At 28.5% G+C, this 19,107-nt stretch overlaps 1 protein-coding gene across 1 annotated transcript in view; it reads left to right on the top strand.

Annotated features, from left to right (window-relative positions):
- LOC142323869 (differentially expressed in FDCP 6 homolog) overlaps positions 1-9,018 on the top strand; it is a 45,290-nt gene extending 36,272 nt beyond the window's left edge. Inside the window, exons 9-11 of the mRNA XM_075364168.1 lie at positions 124-233; positions 3,131-3,226; positions 5,476-9,018. Of these exons, the coding sequence (XP_075220283.1) occupies positions 124-233; positions 3,131-3,205 (185 nt within the window). The 3' untranslated portion in view covers positions 3,206-3,226; positions 5,476-9,018. The remainder of the gene's footprint in view (positions 1-123; positions 234-3,130; positions 3,227-5,475) is intronic.
- Positions 9,019-19,107: the final 10,089 nt, after the last annotated feature.

Genomic DNA, 19,107 nt, shown 5'->3' with positions numbered 1-19,107 from the left:
TTTACAATTTTATCATGGTAACTAATAGCATATCTCTTTCATGTTTATATACATATAATTTTCTGTAGTATTCTCAAATATCAGTAACTAATTATGAATTAACTATAAAACCTTTTATTACAGAAGCACATCAAAGATTAAGAGAACTTGAAGAAGAAAGACAGAAACTTGATATGGAATTACATAAAATAAAAGACAGAATGTTTGCAGCTGATGTACAAACAAATTGCAAGGTAATTTTTATGGGAATTATTCATATGTATTATTCCCACAGTTGTTGTAAACATAAAGTAAAAAAATGAGTTAAAAAGCTGTTCCCTATGGATTTTTTTTTATTTCTCCACTTTTTTGTGTCTTGCGAATAAAAAATACAAAAAGCTCTGTTGCAGAATTATATGTATTTATGCATGTTGGCATCAATTTTGCTTTATATCTTGACACAGTTTAATATAAAATGATGAAATGTTGTAGGATAATTTTTTTAAATTTTGAAAAATTAAGTAATAGAAGGTAGGGAGATATTTAACTGTATCATCTGAGGGAGAGGTTGAATATTTTAAGCTCTATTTTAATTTTTTCAGCACAATTTGTCAATTTATTTAACAATAAACTTTAATTCTGAAAGTCTTGTCTTGAAAAAAATATTCCTCGAGGGAAAATTGTTATATATGAATTTCTTAATTTATATAAATGGAATTTATAAATAAGTTGCAACAGAATAATTCATTATTTATACAGGTTTATTCATAATATAATTAAGTTCAAGTAATTATAAATAAATAGATTATATAGCAATGCCAGAGGATAACATTTACTGTACATACTTCCTGTTTATTACTTTGTGATTTTATTTATCTTATCAATTAATTTATTTTTTCAAATATTAAATATATTCTGAACAACTGATAATGAAATATTATGTTTGCTTTTACTGGATATTTCTTCATTTAAGTCTTACACTTTTAATGAGTTAGAACCTAGATCATTTGGCATCACAAGCAGTTAAACAATAGTTATTAGCATTGCTAGCTGTTCACTCTACGAGGTTAATAATTTTTTTTTTTCAGAGGTTCAGTCCTCAATGTGTAAATTTATTTGTTGCCTTTTTCTTTCAGAATTAAAAAAAACATAATTCCAGTAATTTTTTTATAAAAGATTTTGGTGAGAGCTATATCAATCTTTTCCTCTTCTTTCTATTTTGTTTTTACTATTCAGTATGATCTAAAGAAAGCTCTTTTTATTTGAAATAGTAAAAATAGAGTGAAGAATTATGTATGTAATAAGGAAATACTTAAGGCTATTGACTTTTTATTTGACATACACATGTGTATATAATTTTACTGTGTTAGGTAAAAAAAAATGACAAGAATTATGATGTTTTAAAATGTTTGCAGTATTTTATTCCTTCAGGGAAAAGTTCTTTATCTGCTTATTTTTTATAATTAACTAAATAATAAGGATTTGATTTTATTTAAAAAAATAAACAAAACTTGAAAAAATCATTAACTTTTTCTTTAGCATCTTCAAAGATGAATAAGTTTCATAAAGTGTGCTAAAAATTAGTGACTGCTGAAAAATAATTTTTTCCTTGGAAATAACTTTGTTATAGTGAGGCTATTTTAAAAAAAATCTATATAACATTTTCTCTAGCTATTAATTAAGAAATAAGTTGGTTATGCTCTCCTTCATGACATTTTCCTTTGCTATTTTCTCTTCCCAGTATCTTTTCATTCTCTCTGCATGTTCTTGCATTCTTCTGACCATTTCATTTTCAGGTTTTGTTCTTGGAAACATCCCAACATTATAATTTTGGTTTTTAAGAGTCTGTTCTTAATATATTTTTCTGTAATATTTTTTAATTTTAGGTTTTATACATTTTTTAAATTATATTTTTATATTAATACATTTTTATATAAATTAAAAATATAATATAATTTAAAATAAAATTATGTTTTTTTAAGTTTTGTAACTTTTTTAATCTAGTTTATTTCTGATTTATTATCACAGAAGAAATCAAACATTTTCTTAGTTGACCTATATTTTTTACTCTTTCTGATAAATGAGCAAAGAACATGTTAATCTTCACTTTTTCATTATGTCCATTAGTTATTCTATATTTTGTTATATTTATTTGTTACTTTTAAGCTTGTGTTTACTGGATGTAATATTTTTTAAACTATTCTTCTTTTCTTATTTTTATTTATTTTATTTTAATTTTAATTTCATAAGATAAATAAACAAATTTTGAGGAAATAAAAATCATTGTTTTCTTCTGTTTGTTAAAAATCTTTTTAAATTCATTTAAGTTTATAATTAATAATCATTATAACAAATATATATATATATATTAAATATTCACAATTAGAAAGATCAAGAAATTTTTTCTTAGATTGTACCTTATTTTATTATTTTAATTGTAATTAACATCAATTAAGTCATTAAAAGTTTTGCACATATTTTAACTACAAGGTATCTGACTGCACATTACATTGCTGCACTACAGAGACTTCTCTGAAATTAAGATATAAAAAAATTTATAAAATGTAATAAATTTATATGTTTAATTATATAAAAATTCCTGTAATATTACACAAAAATAATATTAATAAGTTTGTTAAATATAGAAACGTAAATTGATTTTAAGGATAGTGATTGTAATGTAGCAGTCTGGTGTACAATAAGATATTTTGTTCACTGGTGTTATGATTGGTGTTTTATGAGAGTAATTATTGTATATTATTATTTTGTAATGATTTCTAATTAAAATGTTCATAATTATTTTTTTAATTTTTACAGATGTGATAGTGGTTATGATTTTTTAATTAAAAAACAACAAGGAAAATAAAATTTGTTTTTTTATTGTAACAAATAAGCAAGAATGTATCATATTATTCTATATTTTGTTCAAAACAATATAAATTTTGATAGTATAGTATATTCTTTCTGAAGTTATACTTTCTTAGCAGTAGATTCATTCCAGTCATTTACGCTCATTCCTGAATATCATTGCCAATAAAATGATGTTTTTTTTTTTTTTTATTTTATATTTTAGAAGAATTATAATTATATAATTTTTTTTAATGTTAAATTGTTTATGTCCATTGTTAATTTTTAAAACAATTTATTTCAGACTAATCCTCAAGTTAAAGTTCGACGTACAATGTCATTCATGCCATCAACTAGAGATAATCGACCACTGCAGTGATATATTTTTTTATATAAATTGGTAAGTACTACAATATAAGATGTTCATTATCTTTTCTTCACAAAATTATGAGTTTTTCTTCCTCAAAGCCTGTTATTAATAATGAATAAAAATATGTCCTGTATAAACTTGATAAGAAATGAAAAAAAAAAAAAATTAAACTTAACATTAATTTTTTTCAGTTTTCTTTTTAAATTTGTGAATATTTTAATTAAAACTTCATTACATCTGTTATAAAATTCAAAATATATTACAAATCAAAATTCAGTTTGAAAAAGAAATGTAGAATTGTAAGTAGTTAAACATAGTTGTTGGCCACTTATTGTACAAAGAGATGCAATTAGGTGGAGGTAAAGTTTAAAGAAACATTAATTCTGTAAAATTAAATAACTGGTATTTATAACTCGTAATAGAGTGCAGTAATTTCTGACATGAGTTCTGTCTAATTCAACTGAATATGATGTTCCTTAATTTCTTAAAATTATAAACAAAACTTTGCCTTTTTTTACATTTGAAGTTGCATCAGATGACATGATCATGTATTGATGAATATATTTTTACTTCATTCCTGTTTTAGTTAGGAGTGAAATCACGATACCGACTACTGTAGCAGGGAGGTAATATCTTTGTCTTTCATCCAGAGGGTTCAAATCCCAGTCAGGCTTGTAAGCACTATAAGTACTTTTTAATTATATTCCCATGCACAACCCTTAATCTTGTGAATTAATCATATCATTAAAAAATGAATTAAACACTAACTTTGTAAATAAATTAATAACTAAAACAAAGCAATACATTTTTAAAATCTTGAGTTTTAGAAGATGATGCCCAATTTAAAGAACCACCAATACTAATACTAAATTTGGCATTGACTTGAAAAAGTAAACATTTTTTAAATAATTGAAAAAAGTATTTTCTTTTATATTTTACCAGTTTTGTAACTACGTTTCATTTATTAAGAAAAAATTGTTGTACATACCACAATAATCCAATATTAAATGACCATAAAAAAATTAAAACTTTTTTCTGATTATCACTGTAGGGGAAGTATGGTGATCATGTCAAAATGGGGGTACTGGATTTTTTTGCAAATCTTTGTCTTTAGGATTCAACTAGTTAATCTAGAACAAAGAAACAAATGTATGTCTGTGTGTACATATGTATGTATATATGTCGCACTGCTTTTGGCCTTACTTCTAGGATTGATCAAATTTGGGTCAAATATTTTTATATGTGCAGCATTAATTGTATTAATATTTTTTTCAAAATTATTAAAGAGGTGGGAGAATATCACGAAAAAGGAATTTTGATTTTCTTCACAGGCAAATTTATTATCTATAATTCATATATAAATAACCAGAAAAAAACTTTTTTTTTCAAAAAAATTAACCCCACCTATTAAAATTGAAATATATTTTGTTCTTTTGCTCTGTCAACCTTCAGTTTAAATATTTTTCAAAACTTTTTTGATAGTTTATACTTCATATGTAGAACTATCAAGAAATGTCTACATTTAAAAAAAATTATAACCCTGGACCTAAATGCAGAAAAGTTTTTGAAAATTTTCTTTTTCTTATTTAGTTTTTATTGAAGGGTTTTAGATTTAGAGAAAATTTTACCGAAGCAATTCTGTTAGTTTAATATATGTATGAATATTTTCAGAAAGCATTTCTTAAAGTTTATTCCCAGTCTCTAAAAAATATATATTCTGTTTTTTTTTTTTTTGTTGGCTCTAACTTTTAATCTTTATTAATAATAGCCGTGAAAGTCATGTAATACTTTGCCAGCTATTTTAAAATAATCACAAAGCAACATAAGTAAATTCTTGAATTTATAAAATGTATTAATAAAACTTATACCATGGATAATAAAAGATTCAGAGTTTTTAATGAATACCTATTATCAGTTTATTATTCTATTTGATATTAACATTTCTTTACCCATGTAGAACCCATAATAATAAAAGAATATGTGCCTACTTTGATATAATTTTAAAATTCATGTAAAAGGTAAGTTTCTTCTCCTGTTCTTTGTGTAATATTTAATATTTTAAGAATTAGAATTTCATTAAATCAGTCATAGTAATTAGAAATTTATCTCAATAATTATTGTAATTATTTTTGTAATCGTTGTAGACATCCTGAAAAAGAAGTAAGTCTGGTTGGTTATTCTCCTTAGAAATGAGATTGATTTTTCTTTTGTAGGTTTATTTCATTTTTTCTTGTTATTATTGGTTTAATATCAAATTAATTATTATGTTTAATTTTCAGGGTGAAAGCGAGTTTTTTAGATTTCATCCATCTCCTTTATACACTGTGCGCTTAAGAAAAGTTGTTATCATTTTTTATTATAGTCAATGGTGATGTTTCAACATTCCATGTTTTAACATAATTGGAAAACAACATAAAGGTGATGTAATATCTGTAAATATCTATCGGAAACACAGCAGCCTAATTTGTTTCTAAGTGTTATATGTAAGTGCATGTACAATAGATCTATGATTGGTTATTTCTTCTTTAATTAATCGGTTATAATAGAAATTTGTTTTTATTTTTTGAATTGTTTATATGATACTTAATATAGCAATTTTTTGCTATATTACAGTAAAATATTCTGAAAATAATCAATTTTTATTTCACTGTTAATAATAATTATGTTTTTCTGGTTTATATAAATGTGTTTACAACTGGAGATAATTTTTTGTAAACAGTAACACCAATTAGAAGAGATTTATCGTAATAATAAAATCATTTTATTTTGTTACTATTATTTTAATGTGCATTTATTTTTAAATTAAGAAGGTTTTTAAAGCTTTATTTTTTATTGATTTTATTTTTTTATTTATTAGTGATAATTTTATTCTTTTCCAATTAAAAAAATACTCTTAATAGTTAAGAACAGAACTGCTTTGCCAAATTCCAACTTAGCTGTCCCTATTGTTTTATACAAGTTAAATTATTGTTGAGTTTCTATTGTTTCTTCTAAAAGTTTTCATCTACTGTGAATTAGATTTGTCAGAAAAATATAACAAATAGTGTTTATATTTGCTTCTTCTTGCTATCAAGATAAATGTTGCGGGATAATGTTTCTATTCTTATAGATATACTTCATGGTATATGATTGTATTTGGCATATGGTCAAAATGTCATGTTAATTACCATAAAGGAATATTTTTACTTTTTTCTAGGGAAATAGAAAAAAATTGTAAAAGCAATTAGTAAAAAGTTTTTTTTATTTCAAAATTGTATTGGTAGTATAGCATTTTAAAATGTGTCAGGATAGTAATAGATTTTTGCCAGTTTCTTGAATAGAAGGTTGACTTGTAAAGGTTAGTAAGACAAATGATATTTTAACACCATCAATTTCTCGATACTGTCAACCAGCTTTTATTTGGCTGTTAGGTTCAAATTTACCATACATCCTGGTCTGACGTCCAGAAATGTTGTGAGGTATAATTAAACCTACTACACAAACAAGGATCCTATTGCAGCTATCTACAAACCTTGATTGATTAAAGATATATGAGATTTAAGACTTATACATCTGAGTCAAGCAGTTTAAAAACCAGTTAGCACTTGCCTTTCCATTTTGAAATTGATAGATCAAGACTGTCATTGCTGTTGGAACCTTTAATTTAATTATAATGTATTTTATTAGTTTAATAAATGGTCAGTTTATTATACTCAATTTATATTAGGATTAAAAAATTACAGAATATCATCAAAATGATTTACCTTTGAAAGTTATTACATACTTGAGACAAATACACAATAGCTATCATCTTAATATATCTCAGACTTTGTAACTTGATTACCTCAATTATAAACCTCTTTTCTTATTTCTTAATCTCTTTTATTTTGTACATTCTTCTGAAAAACAGAGGAATTAGGGATCTTCTAAGGAATGTGTTCTCAAAAGGGTTTTTATTCTATAATTTTTTCAATCTGTATCAACTGTTACAGTCACTAGCTTCTAAAAAAATGAAATACTAATACCATTTTTAATTACATTAATCTACAGGAACTGGTTTATTGAGCATGGCTTTGTTCATTGGTATTTTACTTTATTTTACACCATTTAGACTTGCTTAAAAGCCTTGTGGAACAGATCTGGTATTACAAGTTTTTTTGAACCATTAGATTTCAAACAGAATGTGGGATCTTTTAACTTTCAATAATTTATTCTTTTATTCTTTTGTGTTGTATAAATTTCATAGATTTTTATTTGGTAGTATGTTTGATTAATTAGAATAAAAGTCTTAAAAGAATGTCTAATTTATTTTTTTGTCATTAACTTCTGAACTGACTTTTTTTCACCAACTTAATTTGAATGGTAAAATTGTTGTAGCTGTGCTTATGTAAGCTTCTTCTGCAATTTATATTATTGTATATTTAAATAATTAACTAGCAGATCCATTCCCCTCCAGGCATTGGGGATTTCCTGCTCATAATCCCTTGAAAATCAGTGTATTTTAACCTTGGATTGTAGCAGATTACTGATAAAGAATATAATCTATATCCTACATCAAAAGATTGCTTTTGTGTCAAAAGTACTATGAGAACAGCTATGTACATGGTTTTTAAAAAAAACCTCAATCGTTCTGAAAACTATTTACTAAGTATAGTTTTCAATAAAATATTATTAACTGTAAACTGTGAAATTAATTAACTATAACTGTGGATAGAGTAAATGTCTGAGGTTGATATAAAATAAAAAATAAATATTCCAGAAGAAAATTTTGCATTTACTAATGTTGAGTTTTATTATAGGGAGTACTATAACTAAAGGAATTCTAAAAATAAAATTTACTAGGGTGGTCCAAAAAGTAATGCAACAACAGCTGTAATTTGAAAGAACTTTACAATCGGTTTTTTCTATATTCTTTTATCAGTTAAGATTGATTTCTGGTTTATCTTATTTACTGTAATCTCATCTCCAAATTTATTGTCACTACTTTCATCATTCTGATGTGAAGTGCTGATATAAAATTTAAAACTTTCCACTTTCAAATACAAAACTGTTTACAAACTTTTACAAACTGTTTTACAAACCTCCAAAACTGTTTACAGACTTTTTTTGTTTTTTTATTGTAACTTGTATTAATGTCTTTTTTTACGATAATATATGTTGTCAATTTTGTGTGAAATAAAGATTTTTATCATTGTATATTATTACATTCACAAATTTCTTTATTTCATGATTAATGACTGATATTCTGTTATTTTTTATTCCTTTTTATATATTTCTGCGTGGGTGTTTCACTGTTGACCTGTTGGCTTTGGAATAAGAATATATTCTGTAAGATAAATATTCTTGTTGATGTAAGACTTTTTATAAAATAAGTAGATATAAAAAATATTCTCATTTATTTTAAAAATTGGCTGCTATTTGTTACTGGAGTTTCCTGTATTTATCAGAATTACTTTTACTAATTAAAGTATTTATTTACAGTGTATTTAGTTTTTAAGTTGTATTTCTAAAAAAATAACTTATGTTCTTTTATTTATGTATTTAGTAATACTTAAAATAAAAAGTATGCATAGATAAAATAGGGTTTTTAGCGTATTTAGAGAATAATTTGGTAATTTACAATAAAAACCAGATTTATCTCAATCAGAATAAAAAAAAAAAAACATATAAATGTTGATTTAATTTGTGCAGTAGTGTTCAGTATTTGAATTATTATTCCATAATAATGGATTATATGGTAAGAGTTTATCCAGACTGTATTTTTTTTTTTTTTTATTGTTAATGGTTTTCTTTTTTGAACATAATATACACTGATATGTATATATGTCTTTTTTTTTTAAAAAAGGGAAAACCAATTTATATCTGTGTTTTAATTATTTGTTTTTTTTTTAATAATATATAATGTAAAATAAATTCATTCTGTGAAAATATTAAATTCTGTAAATATTTGTTTCTATGTTTAAATAAATATATATTTCAGAAAGAAAATGTATATTATTAGGAATCTAGTGAATGAAATATGACCTGTTCAGGAAAAAAAAAAAAAAACTTTTTTTTGGTTAAATTTAATTTTGGAATATTGAATTTTTATGTCTATAATTTAATTGAGATGTGTTAAATATAACATTACACTGCCAGTTTTTTAATTTTTCTTGCCTGTTAAAGCTTGCTTCTATTGTTAAATATTTAGTTACTATAGAAATTATTATTATCTAATTAATCTAGTAAAGTATTAGTATTGTTGTATTATGAAAGAATAACAATTTTTTTAAGACTTTGAAGACTACATTTTTAGTACCTTTGTAACATAAATGTAATTTTTAATCCTTTCTTCCTTCAATTGTCAGTTATACTAAATTTTAAAATGTTTAAATGAGGCAACATTATTAAAAAATGAAATTTCTTTGCATATTAAGTTGTATGGAATGCTGAATGAGAAAACAAAATAATCTCGATCAGGTTCTGTTTACTTGAATTGATACCTTATATTGTGCAGGACTAGAGTTCAGTCTTCAAAGTGTTAGATGTTAGATGCACTTTTATTGAGTACCTGTATCATCATGAAAAAAAAAATTAAATTATATGCAGTTTTAAGTTTCCTTACATAGGAAAAATAAACATTTTTTTTAAAGCCATTTTTATTTATTTAATATTATTAATTATTATTTATTTTTATGTATTCTATGTATGGAAACTTATGGAATACCTGTATACATAAGTAATATTACGGTAAATGAGGGTAATGGGTGTAGTTCTAGAATTACAAGAGTGAAATTTATTAATCTTTTTTTTTATTGTAAAAATATAAACTCTCCTGTTACAACTTGCAGTGGATTTGAGTTCCTTCTATTTACCCTTAAACTTGGAATAATAAATAAAAAAGAAATGTGGTTATCACTGTAACTTGGAATAATATACGTTCAGCAAAAGGCTAGATGTTTAATGTCTTTGTGAAACTAAAAATACAAAGAAATGTTTCATTTTAGAACCATCAGAAATATTTATCAATAAAAACGCTTAGTAAATTAGAGCTGTAATTTTTAGAACTATCTCCATCATTCTCATTCACCTATAAAATATTTCTAATATTACTCAGTAGTGATACATAAATTATGATTATCATTTTGCTATTTGAAAATTTAAGTTCTCATAAAAATTGTCAGTTAAGTTATTTTAATGATTATTAGTTATAATGTCAAAGTACAATTATTTATCTTGTGGTTTCTATTTTTTACTTACTTTATTTTTTTATTTTGGGATGTCTTGTTACTGTCATGTGCAATTGAAACCAATTGCTATGTCTTTCAAGGGACCAAATATTATATTGTAGTTAATTTTTTTATCAACTCTACTTATTGCATACGTTTTCTTTATTTAGAAATAAATTTTTCTTAAAACTTTGATGTATATTATGTTATAATGTTATGTGTTTTTATATATGTATATAAATATATATACACACACACATACCACTGTGCCAAATAACCCCAAATAACAAAAAAAAAATAATAACTGCCAAACACAGTAACAGAACCTAGCTAGTACCAAAAGTCGATTTTCACAGGATGCTCAGTTGATCATCAGTTGGTACAAAATTCCAAAATTACATCAAACAAAAACAAAAAAATAGATACATAAAACCTAAAAATTTAGAAACCATAAACCCTGATAACCACAAAACTTGAACATAACTCAATGCCAACTGGAATGCTAGTAAATTTAAAACGTCACACAAATACGTACATAAACACTGTTGCCAACTGCTACAGTCAACTATGTCTTTAATTAAATCATCATCATCAAACCAATCTATTGATTAATAATCAGTTCGTACTTTTGTTTAAATTTGTAAATGTTTTATTTTTCAAGTATACTCAGTCTTCTACGGTGTTACAAATTTCCAAATTATTTTTATAATCGGTAATCCACAACAACAAATGGTTGGCCATATTAGACATACCTATTCCCATTTCTGTAAGCAATGTAATGTTCCATAAATCTTTTTAAAACATTTATTAGTTTTTACCAATATAAATTTTATTACATTCATTACATTTAATTTTATATATTCCTCTTAAATCTCTCCATCACTTTTATTATTATTCCTTAAATATTTTATTATAATATGGTTATTTGGTCTGTAAGCATTTTTACATTTTTTTTATCATAAAAATTAGTCATTTTTTTCTATTATTATTTTATTTGTATAACTGAATTCTAAGAAAAAACTACCAATAATCTCTGTATTATTTTCATGTTTTTTTTTTCTCAGCTCCCCTGGGCCGGACCGACTTGTTGGTATTACGCCAGCTAGGGGAGTGTCTTTATACTCAAATAGGCCTACCAGCTATATACTGGCATGGCAGGTCGGCCTACCGGTAGCTCTTTTTGAGAGTAATCTTTTATTTTATATGCCCCTTTCAGACACCACGCCATACCTGGAGTGTCGTGACGTGGTGGTGTCGAGGTCTTTTCTCTATATCTTGTGTTTTATTATTCTATTATTCCCTAAACTATATCCCCAGGAATCCCCAGCGGCTCATTGGAACCGACACACCTCAGCATGTCGGCCCTCCCCGCTCCGCTGAGACTGTCCTCCCTTCCCTAACCTGAATCAAAAACCCAGTCTCCTTTCGTCGATGTTTTTCTGCGATAAGATCTGTCTGGTGTAACACGATTGCCTCTGTTCTCCTTCCTACTTTATTTAAGTAATTATTAAATGAGCCATGCCCGGTGAAAAATTGCGTTAAAAAGTGATCCATCTCGCCAAAACCTCTTCTTATCCACGGTTCGATCTCCGGGATGAGTTGTCTTGTCCAGCGACCCACACCGCTATTATTCCACCTCTCCTGCCAGGTAGTATTGACTTCATCTTTGGCCTCTTGATCTGCTCTGCCCTTCGATCTTTCGACTCTCTATCTCGCGATGAGGTCTATCGGCAGTACTCCGGCGAGAACACAAAGGGCTTCATAGGACACTCCTATACGCGGCCACCACACCTAGGAGCCCTCTCCTATGCACCCTCGCTAACTTCTCCTTGTTACGCCTGATATCTATAGCGTGACTCCATGCGGGAACAGCATACATCAACGAGGATACTATCATTGACACCAACAATCTGCGTTTTAATGCTCTAGGGCCATTCTGTGTTGCCATTATAATGTTAAGACTCTTTACCATTGCTTCAGCCTTCCTACATATGTTACTTATATGGTCAGTATATCTACAATTCCTCTGGAAGGTAACTCCTAAGTATTTCAAACTATGCACCTCTTCTATAACTTTACCATTGATGAAAATAGTAATAGGATCCAGTACTCTTCTTCCAGTGAAGGCGATACACCTACACTTTTCCAATGACAACTGCAGACCCCTAGAAATCATCCACTCATTAATGATCTGAGTGGTCGCGTTCGCCCTCTCTTAGACCTCAATTACCGTCCTGCCCTCAACTAGTACAGCAAGATCATCTGCATATGCCAAAACGTCAACTCCAGCAGGGAACATTCTGTGCAGGAGATCATCTATAACTAGCAACCATAGCAGCGGCCCCAGGACCGATCCCTGTGGCACCCCACCTTGCATCTCAAAATGAATTCTTCCTTCCTGGGCTTCAATCAAACATCTTCTATCGGAAAGATAGGCCTCGATTTGCCTACATATATAAGGGCTCAATCCCTTTGTGGCCATTGCCCTGTTTATGTTACTCCAACTGATTGAGCCAAAGGCATTCTTTATATCAAGTGAAATCATTAATAGAATGCGTCTTGTGCGCCATGTGCCTCTTCTGACTTCATTAGCCCAGTCTGAAATCCTACAGATGGCCTTCACAGTGGACCGCCCTCACACCATACTGGTTTGGGCTAATCCCGACTCCCTGTTCTAGTTCCTGAATAATACGGCCCGCCAGCATTTTTTCCTCGAGTTTCCCCATGGTATTCAATAGGCTCAGGGGTCTGTAAATGGCGTCCTCCTCCATGGGTGCACCTTTAGGAAGGAGCACCACCCTGGCCTCTTTCCAACACGCGGGGAAAACTCTTCCCTCCAAACCGTAACTGGCAACCTCTAATACTTCCCAGGAAGTCTTCTGGACTAAACCTTTGATCACCGCTGCAGGGATTCTGTCCGGTCCAGGGCTCTTCTTTAAAGCCAGACTTTTGGCCGCTAGTTGTAGTTCATCTATAGTAAATCTCCTGCTCTCGCATGGTGTGGGTCCACTATCATCGGCTATTATGCTAGGGAACAATCTCGCCACATGCATTTCAGCATTAGCCTTATCCAAAATAGGTAATCGTCTGCCGAACTTCTTAGTTACTATACGATAAGCTTGGCCCCATGGGTCAGTATCGAGCTCACTGCAGAGATTATTCCAGCACTCTCTTTTCCTTTTCTTAATTGCTCTGTTAAGGGTCCTTCTAGTTTCAATATACCTTCTTGCTATATCCTGGTAATCTTCCCTACCATTTCTGAGAAGTCTCTGTTTTCTTCTCCTAAGGGACTGGAGCTCTTGTCTCATATTCTCGATCTCGGTCGTCCACCAATATACATTACGTCTCCTTGCAGCATTACTTGCCACTCTATCTATCTCTTGTTTAATTATATTCGATAAAGCTTCAGGGGTCTGCTGCTGCCTATCTTTTAGTCTATCAGCTGTTCTATTGACTATTAGTTCAATTTGTTCCGCTGAAAAACTTGGTTGGTGAGGATACTCCACTCGCTCAAAATTTGAATCTCTCAGGTCTAGTATCGTTGCGCGGTGATCACTAGCTATATCGTCAAGGAGGACCATCCAGTCATATTGTTCACTTTTCCATCTATTATCCAGGATGGTCAAATCCAGCACCGACTGGTGGCCTCTTGCTACATAAGTGGGTGTGCCGTCGTTTATACAATGACAGCCAGTAGTCTCAAGCAGGTCCGCCAGGATCTGTCCTCTCCTGTTCGTGTAACTACTACCAGCCATCACCATTTTACTATTAAAGTCACCTAACATAACTAATCTCTTCGGTGAATTAGTAATTCTGTAGGATATCTACGAAGTGAGTAAATTCCGCAAGCTCTATGTTGGGTGACACATACACACCCACTATCATGACGGTCTCATTCTCCAATGCTACCACGCCCCTACCCCTAAACCTGAGTCTCCAATGAATATTATGATTTATGACCATAATAGCAACATCACCGTGAGTATCAGCGATCCTGCATGACTTGGCTGCCTCGTATCTATTCGGCTCCGCAACTGCAAGGAAATCAACTCCTCTCTCGACGACGACTCGTGCAATTAGATCATGAGCGAGGATACTCCTGTTCACATTAGCAAATAATGTTCTATACATGTTGGTCTTTCTTGCATTGCCAAGCTCCAGTCCTATTTTCATGTTGCAATTCTGTAAACTATCATGTTACTTAATACTCTGCTTTCTGTACATCTTTTCTGTAACTCCAACATCAAAACAATTAAATACTGCTATTTGTTTTATTACATGTATTATTTCCTTCTTAAGTTTGTTATTAGTGTTCCTTGTATAATGTAAAGCTCTAAGAATCAGGTTTTTATATGTACCAATTTTTTGTGACCATGGGTGATTAGAATTTACATGTATTGTAATTCCATTCATTCATTGTGGGTTTTCTATAAACTGATGTTTCTATAACATTGCTTTCATTTATTTCAATTTTAAATTATCATTATAATTATTAAGTTTATTCAGGGTGATCAAATTTTCATTATTTATCATTGGATTATATATAACCAAAATATCATCTACACATCCATAATAGCACTTAGTGCACCCCCAATATACCATGAATTATAATACTTTCAAAATATTGTATAAAACTTTCAGGCATAATTCCAGAAATAAGTAAACCCATTGGCAAATCTTTTGTTTGTGAATAACACTTGTTCTTATATTGGAAATAATTTTGGAGGCAAATATTCCTCACAATGGTGATCAAAGCATTTGTATACTCCCGGGTTTCCTTCAGATTGTTTTTTATTATCTCTATTGTCTTTATCAACTGGTATACTACGTTACATGCTGGTGATATCGTAACTTACCATTTTAGTACTAGAATTAGCTTTAATACAATTGAACTTATTTAGGATTTGTAACCATTCTTAACACCATACCTATATTCGAGATTCGTTTTTATTCTAAGAATTTTAGCTACTACTTTAGCTATAAAATATTTATGTTCTAAATTACTTTTGGGGATTATTGTACATGTGGATATAATTTTGAGTGATAACTTAATTTATTAACATAATTAAATATTTGTTTATATTCTGTCTTATTTTATTTAAAATAATATTATATGTCTTATTTTATTGTTTTTATTTGTTTATTTCTTGTTTATATTCAGTCTTTAAATATTTGTTTGTGGGCTCTTTAACACCTTAAAATCATTCCTGATTTTACTTAATTAGTATTACTGAATAAAAATAATTTAGAAATTTTAGAAATTTGTAACAACAGTAAAAGATTGGGTATACTTGAAAAATATATTTACAAATCTAAACAGTAGTATTAAATGATTAATCAACAGATTGTTTTTAAAGATGATAATTTAATTAAAGACAGTTGATTTTAGCAGTTGGCAATAGTGTTTACGTACGTAATTGCATGAAGTTTTAAATTTATTATCATTCCATTTGGCATTGAATTATGTTGTTCAAGTTTTGTGGTTATTTAGTATTTAATGGTTTCTAAATTTTTCAGTTTTATTTTATGTTTTTGTTTGATGTAATTTTGTACTGATTGATGATGCAGGATCCCATGATAGTTGACTTTTGGTATTAATTTTCTAGGTTCTGTTTGTTGGGGAAAGTTAACAAAAAATAAAATGACACACAGCTCGTATTTCCCAAAAGTAAATGGACTTTAATTAGAAAGAAAACAACTAAACTTATGTTAAATCATAACCTTAAAAACTTGAATGCAATTATGCAATAAACATATCTTAATTCTATACAGAATTTATACAAGAAATATCAACTTAACTCAACATATGAATAATAATAATAATACATAACAATTACATAAAAATGCATATATCAAATAATCAATTTGAAAATCTACAATTGAACATAGCCTGAAAAGCAAAGGAATATAAAACACCTTTTTTACAATCATATACTTAAACGAAAATTAAATGAAATTACAAGACAAATTTAACTTAAGTCTATACAGAATTTATGCAAATAATATTGGCTGAAACAACATATCGATTCTTATAATAAGCGACAAAAACATAAATATACATGTTTCAAATAATCAATTAGAAAATATTGCATTAAAAAACGTGGCTAAAAACAGTTTAAATAACTAAATACATTATTATTCAAACTACAGGAAGAAATACAAAAACAATAAATATTACGAGAACAAATTACAATAATTACAGAGAAGTCCACAATTACGACTTCACTTCAGGAGATATAATTTTTAGATTAAAATAAGAAACGTAACATGAACTCAGTACATGAATTAGATAAGAATTAATCTCTGCGATTAACAAATTAAATTAGATTAAATGATAGAGTCAATATTTAAAAACCATTTCAAGTAAGGTAATTTACTCTAAGTAACCGACTTTTGAACATAGACTTTTGATGAACAACCAGAATATTATCAATAATAGTTATCAATAATAATATATGAACTACGTCACACATATGTTTTAATTCTGAAGTAGTGTTTAATTTCAAGTAGATTTGATAATGACAATAGTTGGCATTTAATAACACATAAAATGTGCTACACATGAAAAATGATAACAACCTTTGAATAAGCCACCTGGCGTGACTATACTTGAATGAAGAAATGGTTGTATAAGTCAATCTTGAATTTCAAATACAAAATGTACAATAAATTGAGTATTTCACTAAAAACATAACTGTTTACTATAAATAATAATGAATAATTTGAACTTGCCATCTAAGCCACCTGTCGTGACTACATTTGAGTGAAGAAATGGTTTTTTAAACCAAACTTGAAATTGAAATGCATAATGTACAATTAACTGAATAGTTCACAAATTTTACTAATAACGTAACTGTTTACTATAAATAATAATGAATAATTTGAACTTGCCTTAATAACACATGAATATTGGTAAAAAATGAACTCGTGAAATTAAAGTGCACATATACATAAGGTTTATCCTTAGCGTAGTCTATAATGGCGAATCAAAAATAACAGAGGTAACAATTTGTGATTAGAAGTTGAATAATACGTAGCACCTCAGATATGTAGCAACGAGTTTGGAGAGAATTTGCATCGATGAAAATGTAATCAGCAGCTGGAGAAGATTCGGCATCGATAAAATTGGAAGTTTGTAGTGATTGAAACACTTTCAACAGAGACGTAATATACTGAATTTGAAGATTAACTTAACAAAGAAACGAGGCAAAACAAAACATAGAGATCGGTGAAATCACGAAATGCTGACGAGTAGAACTAGAGAATATTTCGACAGAGAAATACCACAACGTTTATGAGAGTATGAATGCGATGAAAGTATTTAAACATTATACAAGAGAGACAATTGCAAGCTGATCCTCCAAGGCTGGAGGATCAGCCTTGTGGATCCGCACAACGTGAAAGTCTGAACTAGAATGCAGAAAGAAAATGGCGTGAATGAAAAGAGGGGGAAACCAAACCTAGGCAGTGGACAGGAGAGAGTGTGTAAAATACAAGAGATGTGTGGATGTATTAGTATGGGAACAAAAGAAAAAGGGTGTGTGTGAAGGCAGCAATAAATAATGCGAGATATGAAACACGCGGTCACTAATAAGAAGACAGAACCGCCCGTCTGACTGACGCCAGGGCTCGAGAGCGGACACGATAAACCAAACAAAGATAATCAAACAGATACACATATGACAAGCCCAATATGAAACAGAGTAATAAATTTACCAGCCTGTAGCATCAGCAAGACCCAACCCTAACTTTGAATTCATTGGAAATAACGCAGCTTTACGCAATGGCGTAAACACTGTTACTTTGTTTGTAGTTTTTTTTTTGTTATTATTTGATATATACATATATATATATATATATATATATATATATATATATATATATATATATATATATATATATATATATATAGAAAGAATGGTAATTGGCTAGAAATAAGGAGCCAGTAGCTGGTAGAATTATGAAATTGAACCCAGATAATCCCTTTAGGTAGAATCTTTATCACACTAATCTCAGCCAAGAAAGCAGCTGCTCTATCAGCTACTGTCTCCTTCTTAACCCAATTCCCATTATTTCTACACAGATGTGAAAGATATCATAATGATGAGGATGGAGAAGAATAGTTAACCACCAGATAACTGTGAACCTTTAAAGAAATAAGGAAAATGTTATGTTTTGGACCTATAGAATTTAAATACTCTTAATATTATGTAGTTTAGCTCAAAATTATTATTTTTTTTTTATGTAAAGAGTATATTTTTAAATAAAAAATACTTTTTAATATAAAGAGTATTTTTTTAATATGTTAACTATTTATTTCTTTTGTTTACATTTTCAACTATCCATTAATACCATTTTGATTCTCCATCATTTTTAAACTTCTGTAATGCTGATCATTGTTTTCAGTGGAGAAAAGAAATCTGGTTATCAGTTTTTGCAGTCATGTCTGTTTTGAGGGTTATCAAAAATGTTTAACCAGAATCACTGTAACTCTTCAACTGTTAGATTTGCCAATGGGTTTACTTATTTCTGCGATTATGCCTGAAAGTTTTATACAATATTTTGAAAGTATAAAAATTAGAAAGTATTATAAAAAACTAGCTCTACCCGCCACGCTTCGCTGTGGCACGTTGTGGTTGCATGGATGAAAAATGAGAAACAAAACAAAGCATACATTTCATAGAAGTTTAATTTTGCAATACTTGTGAATATACAATATTTTTT

This window comes from Lycorma delicatula, chromosome 4 (genome assembly GCF_047948215.1).
Source record: "Lycorma delicatula isolate Av1 chromosome 4, ASM4794821v1, whole genome shotgun sequence".
Lineage (NCBI taxonomy): Eukaryota > Metazoa > Arthropoda > Insecta > Hemiptera > Fulgoridae > Lycorma > Lycorma delicatula.
Note: the sequence above shows the minus strand (reverse complement) of the source record. Positions and strands in the feature narration are given on the sequence as shown.